Below are 12,813 nucleotides of genomic sequence, written 5' to 3' on the forward strand. Positions count from 1 at the left end.
TCTAGCACTAGGTAACAAAATCTTTTAGAAATTCATTCTTTCTTTGGACATAACTTTCAGTTCATATTCCTTTGGTGGAATCTGCTTGCTTTTAGAAATATGTGTCTCAAGTATTTGTTTTATAAGAGAAATAAGGGCTGGAGAAATGGCAGTGTGGTTAAGTGCTTGCCTGTGAAACCTGGTTCAAGGCTCGATTCCCCAGGTCCCATGTTAGCCAGATGCACAAGGGGGTGCATGCATTCTGGAATTCATTCACAGTGGCTGGAGGCCCTGGTGCACCAGTTCTCTATCTCTCTGCCTCTTTCTCTCGGTCTGTCGCTGTTAAATAAATAAATAAAAATAAACAAAAAAAATCTAAAAAAAGTAGAAATAAGCAGAATTTATTTGTGAAAAAAAATTTGCATGCTAGACAGATGACTAGTAAAACAGCCTTTTATGCATGCTTGCTCTTTATTTTTCTTTAGAGTTTGAGATTGCCTGTGTTCTTGTTATTAGAAAAGGGAGATAATGGAGGAAGAGAGAGGATAAGAGAGTGAAAGAGGCAGAGAAAGATAGTGGGAGAGAGAGAATTGAGGATGGGGACTGAGGGACAAGGGAGGAAGCTCGAGGTCCCTAGGATAAAGAATGGAGCAACTCATTAGATCCTGAGGACTGCTAAGAAATAATTTCAGCTATTTTACTCCAAAATACTGAAAGCTATTGTGTTTTGGGTCTATGTCTATATTAACATTTATCAAATTAGGCAGGCTTTTAAAAAAAATACATGATCTAAGAATACTCAATCTGTGATGAAAATAATTACAAATCTATCAACCATTAAATTTGGCCAAATCTTTTGCTCACCATAATATCTTACACATTCTTTCCCAAATATTTTATTTCCAAGAAAGACATATCATCTGGCACATATCATTCCCTCTCTACTGTTTTATATTATCTTATTTTAAATTCTCTGTCTCCCCCTTCCCCATTACCCTTGGCTTGTAGGCAGCCATGCTCAGGGTGATCTCTACCACCTTAAGGTCTTTATTTAATTTATAAGTTTGCCAATAAGCGCTAATCACACCTAGGAGTTGATGGTCCATATCTTCACTCTGTGTTTTCATAAGCTAGTTGTTGGAAGGCAGAGTGCTTTGATCCACTTGGTAGGTCCAAAGGGCCTATAAAGAATTTAAATTATTTGGTCTATGAACAAGTAACAATTCCCTAATTAAAATACTATTTTCCTATTATAAATGTTCATTATTGCTTCATGGTTATCTTTTCATATAATAGAGCAAATTAAAGTACCAAATAAAGCATATTAACTCAAATCTCTCTTCTAAACTCTTACACATAGTACTTTAAGATCTTAAGCAGAGATGTTTGAGATGTCAAATTTTGTTGTCTAAATATCAAACACATAATTTTATAATTGATCACATACATATACATATAAATTTAATGATAATTAGACTTAATCTTAACAAACTTCTCATTCTACAATTGAGTTTAGCTATTTGAATGTAAACTAAATATAGAGAAACTGTAGATTTTAAGGACATCTGTGATAGCTTAAAATAATGAACAGTGAGAACATATTTTGTCCAGGGTAGGCTGAAATATAACTAAAAAGAAAATGTCAGTTTTATCATATTAAAATGCAGTCATGCAATCATTTTCCTAAAACTTTTTGCAAACTAACTAACAATAACCCAGTTGAATTTTCAGATAGCTTAATCCTAGTTATAAAATCAAGAAATAATTTCAGCTATTTTACTCTAAAATACTGAAAGCTATTGTGTTTTGGGTCTATGTCTATATTAATATTTCATTTGATGACAGTGATAAACAATAATAGGTGTAAAAATTTATTGTTCATTCCAAAGAATATTCTAGCTTTTAGATTGATGTTGTAAAATATTGGTACAATGTGAAATAGAAAACATTTAGCTTGCTTGTATTTATATACTTCCTGTATTTAGATCATTGGTACTTCAGATTTATGGACTATATTCTTATGAAAATTACTTTTTTATTTGCGGTACTGGGAAGGGAACCTTGAGTCTCACACATATTAAGCAAGTGATCTGTTACTAGGTCTCACTAACTTTCCCAGTATGTCCTAAATTCACTCTGTAGAACAGGTAGGCTTTGAATATAGGATTCACAGTTTCAGCCTCTGGTGTCTGAGATTATAGCCTTTTCTAATCATTTTGCATGAGCAGAGAGGTTATAGGGCTTTCTAGTCTTACTGCAATTATATTTTATGTTTACTTCTTGGTACTTCTTTTTCTTAAGTTTTTTTGTTTATTTTTATTTATTTATTTGAGAGTGACAGACAGAGAGAGAAAGAAGGAGAGAGAGAGAGAGAGAGAGAGAGAGAGAGAGAGAGAGAGAGAGAGAGAGAGAGAGAATGGGTACACCAAGGTCTCCAGCCACTGCAAACAAACTCCAAATGCATGTGCCACCTTATGCATCTGGCTTACATGAGCACCAGAGAATCAAACCTGGAACCAAGGTCCTTAGGCTTCACAGACAAGTGCTTAACTGCTAAGCCATCTCTCCAGCCCTACTTCTTGGTAATTCTTAAGGTTTAAAATCTTAAAATATTTTAGATAAGTATAAATTTCCTTGTTCTAATATTCCTGTCATGTATCCTGTGATGGGATGACACATCTGCCACCTCATAGAATAGGGACTAATTCCTCTAGTACTTTATAGAAATGTACAACTCAATTCTCTTCATTTCATGCAGAATTACTATCTTTGGTGAAAAAAAATCATTATAATTAATAAAATACATCTCATTGACGATAACCTGTCAATAGCTGATAGGATATAAAGAAAGAAGGACTGTATGTTTTTGATGTTTTAGTTGGAAAACAGTGTTCTTCTACTAATAATGTTGTCTAGTTTGACAAAGTCTTGGTTTAGATTAGGACCTTAGGTTACATCAGTTTTATAGAAACTTCTATTAATAATTCAGAATTGCTTGATTTGTTTTATATGAATATCTACAAATAAAAAACAAAGCTATCATAACCAATAAAATTTTTTAGTCCAAAATCATTTGCTTCCAGAAAAAAATAAGAATATGTGATAAAAATGCTTGCAATTATTTAGGACAGCAAAATAAAGAACATTAAAAACATTGTACACACACGGCATGAAAGAAATGTGAGTTGTTGCAAAGTTAATGTTTCTTGAGACAAATAGTAAAAAAAAAAAAAAAATCTATAATAAATATTATTTTCGCTGGGCATGGTGGCGCACACCTTTAATCCCAGCACTCGGGGGGCAGAGGTGGGAGGATTGCTGTGAGTTTGACGTCACCCTGAGACTCCATAGTGAATTCCAGGTCAGCCTGAGCTACAGTGAGACCCTACCTCGAAAAACCAAAAAAAAAAAAAAAAAATTTAACAATGTAATTTTCTATTTGTGAGTATAAATCACTGAATACCTTTTTGGCACCAACAATTTACTTGGAAATAAATTCTCTTTTAATTGAATATTAAGGAGGATTGAAGTGAAACTACAGAAACTACTACTACTACTCACTTCTAGGCTTTTTATAATATTTTCTTATAATTTATCCTTTTACAGAAGACCTTAGGAACCTTGTACAATGCTACAGTATTTTCTGGAAGGCAGAGGAAGTGCTATCATACTCATACTCATGGCAGGGTTAAATTTGTTAGTCATCACCCATGGAGTTTGGTTAATTTCCTAGAATTAGTAGCAGAGTCCACAATTATACCTGCCTGTTTTTGTTCTGTTCTATGAGAATAGCTTATGCTCTTAATTGAAGAAAAAGAGAAAAGAATTTTTTTTGTTTGTTTGTTTTGCTTCATGGTAATTGGATTTTGGGTAGACCTTCATAGTAAAAGCCTAGATTCAGACCCTACTAGTTTGTACCCTTATTTTCTGCTAAGTGTCTTTTATTGATTCCAAGGCCAGTGCTCTCTATGGTCATGTTTAACCTAAGAGGATTTTTTTCACTCAACATCATCACCTCTCTTAACCCTAGACACCTGTTTATTCCAAATATAGGAATGCAATCATCATACACACAGTACAATATGAAAATACCAGAATGACTTACATGGTGAAAACATCCAGGGTATCTCCAGCAGTTCTTGCCATCTCAAAGTAGGTTTGCAGAATGTTGACAGTTCCAGAAAGTGCTTCATGACCACAACCACAGAACAGAGCAACACCCGCATAAAGCAGGATAGTGGCAATCAGAGAAGCATAGGGAATGCCTCCCAGACATTTAATGCAGCATTCAAAGCACCCTGTGGAAGATTGACAGGAAGATATGTGAATATTTAATACTTTGCTCATCTAAATAAAAAATTATGACTTTAGAAACATTGGAAATGTTTGTATTGATAGATGACATCAGGCCAACCATATAAATTCTAGAGTTCCATAGAGGGAACAAAGATGAAGTCCATTATGACCAGTTGTGCATACTCAGAATGGTAAGGCTAATGTTTTACTCTTTTATTCCAAATGCTATAGAAACCCTTTCTTTTGACCTCAAGTTCCTATAGTATTCTTTAGCATACACACATGTGTATCATTCTCTCTCAAATGTATGGTTTTTGTTTCAATGATATTTATCTTTTTGATATTCTCTTCTGCAAAATTTTTTCAAACAATGATTTGAAATGTTTTGGAATTTTGAATTCAAGTTACTAAATTCTGGCCTAAAAATTTTAAAAGTGAAAAATAAGAATAGGTAATACCTGAATATGTTACATGTATAAAGGGGATTAATTTTGAGATCATATAAAGATATATTCATATCTATATCGATATATATATATATATATTCTCTTTATATTAACTAATAGTGAAAAAATTATTTATTGCTATGATTTATGCTTTAAAAATAAACCAGAAATACATTGACACAATAAAAATACAGAGGAACCAGAATAGAATTCTGATCTCATCAGAATATGACTTTAATAGATTTGTTCTTTTCATCTTATCAAATGCAGAAAGGTAAAAATAAGAGAATTAACCTCAGGCAAATCTTTAAAGGATTAAATGAGCTGGTATATGAATAGTTTTTTTAACATTTTATTTTATTAGTTAATTATTTATTTGGGAGGGAGGGAAAGAAGAAGAAGAAGAAGAAGGAGAAGGAGAAGGAGAAGAAGAAGAAGAAGAAAGGAGAGAGAGAGAGAGAGAGAATGAGAATGGGTACACCAGGATCTCTAGACATGGCAAATGAACTCCAAATGCATGTGCCATCTTGTCTGGCTTATGTGGATACTAGGGAATCAAACCTTAGGCTTCAAAGGGAAGTTTCTTAACTGCTAAGCCATCTCTTCAGCCCCTGTAAATAGTTTTTAAGTGAGATAGAATGCTTAATAAATGTTAGCCACCATTATTTGACATAATTCTAACCAATCTTAATATTAACTGTTATTATAGCATCATGTGATAGTAAAAAGTTATTTGACCATCATAGTCAGTTTTGGTTTTGATGTTTCTTCATGTAAGTCTCTGTTTAATGAAAGCTTTGACAGGTTAGAGACACCAGAGATTTTAGAAAATCATGATGGTTAATGTTCAAAATAAATGCCAAAATTCTCTAGGTGATACCTAGCTGTCTTCAATTAAATTAACTAGAAAAGATAAAGTGCATATTGTTTAATATTTTATTTATTTATTCATTTGACACAGAAAGAGGGAGAGAGAGAGATAAAGAGAGAGAGAGGGAGAATGAGTGTGTGCCAGGGCCTCCAGCCATTGCAAATGAACTCCAGATGTGTATGCCCCCTTGTGCATCTGACTAAGGAGGGTCCTGGGGAATTGAACCTGGCTTTGCAGGCAAATGCCTTAACCACTAAGCCATCCCTCCAGCCCTTAACTGCATATTTTTGTAAGACACATTGATTAGATACCGTATGCTATCCATTGTTCAGGGTAAGCAAACTTCCAATGATGACCTCATATATACCAAATCTATCTCACCTCTCACACACTTTATGTCTGTTCCAAAGATCTGGCCCAAAATTTTCTCTTAAAAATGCTTGATCAAGAGCAGTTGGTCCCCCACCATGGCTGTGTGCCACTATTGCACTTGTGTGGGCATCACAACAGGTTATTTGTTGCTAAGTAGGTTAGACCATGAGTTGCTTGGACAGATATTGGTCATTTCCCCCAGTCGCCCATGTAGCACCTTCTGGCACTAGACACGCTGACTGTCTGGGGACTGACTCTCTCCTGGCCTCCAGCCATGCTGTTCCATTTTATGTGTCAGCTGCATATGGAGTCTTCAGCAATAGGGTCTTACCACTGATCTTTGGTGAGTCATCAAGTACTCTGACAGAAATCTGTCATTCTTTTAGGAAAGCTTGTAGGTTTCTCTGATCAAAATCTTATTGTGGATGATAGCCCCATGTTGGTACTGGGAGTTACAGGTCAGTGCCCACTAAGAAAATGAAGAAAAAGATAACTAATATACCAGAGTTAGGGAGGAGAGGGTTGGGGGAGAGGGAAGATGTAGAAGATTTAGGTTAGACTTGATCCGACCCTCTCCATTGTCTTGTGGTTTAGGTGTTTCCTGTAAGGGACTGGTGAAGGTTCAGCCATTTGGTCTGTCTTTTAGGAAGTAGAATTTTATGGTACCATTGCCATTTGGGTCTAGATTAGTGTTTCCCACCCCTTCGCTGCCCTCCCCTTCCTCCCCTGCCATCCTACTGTCTAGACCATGAGATTCTTGCTGGGTATGTAAGGTATCTTGGGTAGATTAAGGTTAGGTGCTGTAGATGAGTGAGACTATGTGGCAATTTTTTTTCTGTGACTGGGTAAGTTCACTGAGAATGATCTGTTCTAGGCTCAACCATTTTTCTTCAAATTTCTTTGTGTCATTTTTTTCTTACTGCTGTATAGAATTCCATTGTGTAGATATACCACATCTTAGTTATCCATTCTTTTAGTGATGGACATCTGGATTGATTCCAGCTCTTAGCTGTTACGAATTGTGCCGCTACAAACATGGTTGAGCAAATCTCTCTGGCCTGTGGTTTGAAGGTTTTAGGGTAGATGCTCAGTAAGGGAATAACTGGGTCTGTAACTGCTCTTGATTTGGCTAACTGATCCCCTCAGTGGTGCGGGACCTATAGCTGGAGTTGGGAAACAAGTCAGAACCATATCCAAGCATAAGCCCACACTCCAATATCAAGCTACCATCAATCATGGGCTACAAGAGGGCCTACACCTATTAAATTCTGTATTAAAAAAGTAAGGGTTATCTCATTTGTCCTGGTGCTAACTTACTCTCCGTTGGAGATTCTGCTTCTCTTTTTCAGATAGATGCAGATCCTAAGGAGAGAGCCACCCCATCATACCTCAAAAAGGCCCTGACTGAGACTAAGGAAAATTGGCAAAACAAGCAAGGGTGATGTTTTCCTGATAAACCAGATACCAGCACAAGGGTGAAGGAGACCAACACAGAGAAAAATTAACTCCTATCAAGTCAGAGAGCTAGAGCCTCAGAGGCCCCCAATACCTCATCACTGATGCAGACCAAAAATGAACCCAACATAGCTCAGGGAAATTTTGTGGAATAGGGGGCAGAAAGTATGTCAGAGCCACATGTTGGGTCATGATATGCAGAGACATTTATTGTACCAATAACTGTGGGTTAACTCCACAATGCATGACCCTCAACAAGGATGGGCCAAAGGGGAGGGGTAGGTCCCAGATGAGCCTAATATTGTATTGTATTGTATTGTACTGACTGTATTTGCTGAATAGAAAACTAATTAAAAAATTAAAAAAATTAAAATAAATAAAATAAAAAATGCTTCATCAAATTTCATTTGGAATGTTGAATTCCCCCCCCACCCCCTGTTATTGTCTTCAGAAATAAATGAGCCTAGAAGTGGCCTGTGATTATTGTACTTAAATCAGTCATAGTAAAATCTGAATTCCTTCACCTACAAAGCATATGTAGCCTCATTTTCCCTAACTAGAAAATGTTTGGGAAAGGATTACATAGTATAATAGTTAGCAATCTGGACTCTGAAAATGTTTGGGTCTAGAAGTGTTTTGGATTTGAAAGCATATTTTAATTCTATAATATTTGCATGTAAACAAGGAGCAGGCTTGAAGATAGGAATGATATAGCATGAAATTCATAGAAATCTTATACATTGCCTGAGGTTATTATAAACAATATTTTAGCAGGTCTACATTCTAATCATGTTCCAATAACTTGAGGGCAAGTGTACAATTTTCTACTTACAGTATCATATCATGGCTCAAAACAATTTCATATTTTGGAGAATTTTATAGTTCAGACTTAAGTATTTTGAATTACAAAGTCTTGATATATAAATATACAGAAACATGAGGCATAAGATAATTTGAACTTCCTGTAAGGTCACTTGATATTCAGAAATTGAGCTAATCTATTTCAATGTTGCTCACTGAATGGCTCTTTAAAGAATTAAGAGAGATAACTCACTGGGTAAAAACACTTGTCACACATACATGAGGATTGAGAATGATAGCCCAACTCATCTGTCTGAGAAGTTGACAAAGAAGTCTGAACACCTCCCCACTTTTGTACTTGTTGCTTGGGTAAGCAAAATCATTTCGTGAACATTCCTTCTGGGGTAGACATTCACACACTGGAGGGAACTAGAAAAGGTTAGAACAGCTTGAAACTTCATATAGTATGAAAAAAATTAACCAACAGATGGCTGCAGCCAGCATGTGTAGTATCTGAATGTCATTGAGCACAGTTTTGGGTAGAGATTAGCAGGGTGGAAGAATATCTTTGGACTTTATTCTCCTTCAATGTTCTAAAATTCTCATTCCCCATTATTTAAAAAATAAATAAATAAACAGCATGCCAGGTATGGTAGGGCATGCCTCTACTCACAGCCCTTTGGAGGTTGAAGTATGAGGATCTCCATAAGTTCAAGGCTAGCCTAGGGCTCCAAAGTGAGTTCTAGGTTATCATGGGGTAGAGTGAGACCCTACCTCAAAAAATAAAACAAAGCAAAACAAAACACAAATAATAAATGAATAAAATAAATAACAAATCAAACATGAACCTCTAATTTTTTTTGGCGAGTATACCAAATATCCACATGATTTCAAATCCCATTCCTTTATGATTTCTGTTCTTCATTATTCTTGAAATACTTTATACAATTTTCAACTTAAGAGGTAAAAACCAGATGGACATTGTTAACAACTCCACAGAAGTTCAAATATAAAGAAAATAGGCTAAATATCTAATACTTAGATAGCAATTACCTTGCTTTGTCCTGGAGTTTATAAATGACTGAGAATGAAATTAGAATGAGTATAACTTAGGAGCAAATAAAGAAGGCCTACAAATTGGTACCCATACTGCTACTTAAGGTTTCTAGTTGATTCCTAATACAGAGCTAGATGATACATATTCACATTTTTCTGACTCTGCTTTAAAAGATCAAGATTAGCCTCTGTGCTAGGTCTTCTTGCCCCAAGGAAAAACCATAAATTTGTAGATTAGAGTATTAATTATGAGCTTAATCAAGTAGCAGCTTTCAAATGCAGAAAAATATGAGATAAATTCCAATTCTAAAGTCAACAACTCTGAGCTGATACATGTTTGTAAATTGGTTTAAGATCTCCCACTGAGACATAAGTATTTCACTTCATATTTAAGTGATGACATTTAAGTTTTTCAGCATCATGTTCTATTTTTTAACAAATACAAATTTGTGTAAACCTCTTTTACTATATAGACAAGGTTGAAAATTTCAATTTAAGTGCTAAACCTTTGTAAAACTTTTGTTCAAATTTAAATCCTTAAGTAGCTTATCAAGCACATATTGCATTTGTATTAGACTATATCCTGATCAACCCCATTCTTTCTATGAGACTGAGTTGAGTTTCCTATTGCATTTCAAAGAAGTCTCTTTGAACTTGCAGATGGAGATGCAGTCCACCATTTCAGCATTCTCTCCAAAATCCCACATAGTTGCTGGCAGGGGAGCTTCTTTCCACCCACAGTGAGAATCAGCTTTGGCAGAGCAGAAGCGTTACTATGGCAACTGTGCCTCTGGGCCAGGATGCACTACTAACAATCATCCTCTAAGGCTAAGGATTCTGCAATTGCCCATCATCATGTTTTCACAGAACTCAAAGTGCAAAAACACTCTATTAAATGAATATTAATGGAGGCATAGTAAATGTAATACTGGTCTAGAGAAAATAGTTATCTTGAGAAAATTCTATGAAAACAACCATAGTCACTGCATAGGAAACATTTTCAATACTGGATATTATGAGAAGAGGATCTTTTTTTAACAGAGAAAGAGGGAGGGAAGGAGTGAGAGGGAGAGGGAGGATGGATGGGGGGAGGGAGAGAGAGAGAGAGAACGGGCATGCCAGGGCTTCCAGGCACTGTAAACAAACTCCAAAAGCTTGTGGCCCCTTGTGCATGTGGCTAAAGTGGATCCTGGGGAATCAAATCTGTGTCCTTTGGCTTTGTAGGCAAACACCTTAACCGCTAAGTCATCCCTCCAGCCCAGAAGAGGATCCTTTCAATTAAAGCTGCAGTTTTAATATTGACACATAGTAGGCATGCTGTGTTCATAGTTACCCAAATATCTAGCCTCTGGTTATACCATCTCAAGTGAAATACCATTATATGGTCAGCTTTAAGATAAAAATCAAATGTTAAATGAAACGTAAGACTTTATTTTCAACACACTACCTGAAGCATTAGTATTTCTCCAATAGTTAGTGAAGTTATAGATGACTTCTGCCAGTATAAAATTTTGAAGGAAAATAGAAGCTTTTATGCTAAACTATCTTATAGGAAGATGTATGAATTTCTTTTATGGTAGAAATATTCACTCTATCTCTATTTAAATATTGTCAGGTATGCCCATGCCTTTACCTTTATTCACTTTTCAAACCATAGCACAATGAAACCAGGGAAAGGAGCCTAAGTGGAGAAGAAAAAAAACTAAGAGGGAGATAAAGAACTGAAAAATAGAGAACAATAAATTTGTGGAGTCTGGAAAATAAAATGTAAAGTGAGGTCAGCAGATAATGAGTGAGAATAAGTGCAGACTGAAAATTTGATCATTGATAAAAATTTTCTTGCTACCTTATATTAGGGATTTGATCTTTTATAACAAGTGTCATCTTGTTCATTATCAACTGTGAAGAGAAGTATGTAGTAGTTTGTAGTCCATCTCTTCTGTTTCAGTTGTCTTTATCTATCCCTGTTCTATTATCACATTCCATCATATCATATCATGTGTCATATTGTAAATTATCATACATCATATATACCATGCCATAGAAATCATATCATAGCAGTGTTTTCTTTTTTTTTCTTTTCAAAATTTTTATTAACATTTTCCATGATTACAAAAAATATCTCATGGTCATAGCACTGTTTTCTAAGTGACATAGCCATTTATTGCCCACTCACATTATCATATAAATTTTTAAAACAGCTTATCTGACAAAATGAGATAGCTTATTGGGATTGATTAGCATTTTTATATTTATTTGTGACTAGAAGTTTTAAAACTCTTTTCTGGCTTATTTAATTATACTATAAAAATATTGAACATATTTCCTTCTGTTCAACATTTGTACCTTATCCTACCCTGTTAAAATATGATACATAAAGAGAAAAAGCATCTTTTCATGTGACTGATAGTCAAAAAACACTGCTATGTTTTACTGTTAAGTTGATGTTGACTTATTGGTCTAAGAGATCTCTTTGTTTTGAATTCTATAAGAAGCTTTCATATATTTCATATAAAATAATTTTATACTGTTTCCCTTTTATCTTCTGTTTCAATACATTTTTCTAAGTTAAACTTACATTAAAAAAAAAAAATTCCAGGTAAGTTTTCACTCTAGCCCAGGCTAACTTGGGAGCAGTCTCAGGGTGGCCTTGAACTCATGGCAATCCTCTTACCACTGTCTCTTAAAGATGTGTGCCACCATGACAGGCTTTAACTTTTATTCTTAAAAAACACCCACTAGTCATGTAGTATTTTAAATATATAGCTAAATTGTCTTTTTAACATTTGATTAAACACTTGAGTATTTATCAGTCTATTCAGAATTTAATTATAGGATCCTAACACAGGTGTCAGGCACTATGCTAATTGCTAAAGCTGTGGAAATAAAAACTAAAAGGAAAAATAAATCTGCTCTCATTGTAGAGATGGGAGATAGATAATAATCAAAATGCTGAAGTAATGCATGTGAGATTGTGAGAAATACCAAGAAGAAAGCTGAAGCAGAAAATAAGGAAGAGAAGTGTGGAATCACAGTGCCAGCATTTTGTGAGTGGGTGGGGGGAGGTTGAGATAGGATCTCATTCTAGTCCATGCTGACCTGGTATTCATTCTGTATTCACAGGGTAGCCTCAAACTCATGGCAGTCCCCCTACCTCTGCCTCCTGAGTGCTGGAATTAAAGGTGTGCACTACCACACTCAGCTATGGTGTCAGCTTTTGATAGAGATCCTGGAAAGAATCATTTTTAAAATATTGCATTTATTTGAGAGAGAGAGAGAGAGAGAGAGAATGTGTGGGTGTTCCAGGGCCTCTAGCCACTCCAGCAAAGTCCAGACACATGCATCACCATGTGCAACTGTGATACATGGGTACTGGGGAATCGAACCTGGGTCCTTATACTTTGCAGGTAAACACCTTAAGCACGAATCCATCTCTCCAGCCCCATGGAAAGAATAATTTGAGATGACATTTGCAAAAATCTGAAGGATGTAATATCTTGTTAAATGAAATGTTAGCAGAAAATTTCATTTTAATGG

At 35.3% G+C, this 12,813-nt stretch overlaps 1 protein-coding gene across 2 annotated transcripts in view; it reads right to left on the reverse strand.

The window, feature by feature from the left end:
• Nucleotides 1-12,813, reverse strand: part of Gpm6a (glycoprotein M6A) — a 376,173-nt gene that overhangs the window by 40,230 nt on the left and 323,130 nt on the right. For both annotated transcript variants that reach the window (XM_045141993.1, XM_004657118.3), the window contains exon 2: nucleotides 4,085-4,277. In XM_045141993.1, coding sequence (XP_044997928.1) covers nucleotides 4,085-4,277 — 193 coding nt within the window. The remainder of the gene's footprint in view (nucleotides 1-4,084; nucleotides 4,278-12,813) is intronic.

Source organism: Jaculus jaculus, chromosome 1, assembly GCF_020740685.1.
Source record: "Jaculus jaculus isolate mJacJac1 chromosome 1, mJacJac1.mat.Y.cur, whole genome shotgun sequence".
Taxonomy (NCBI): Eukaryota; Metazoa; Chordata; class Mammalia; order Rodentia; family Dipodidae; genus Jaculus; species Jaculus jaculus.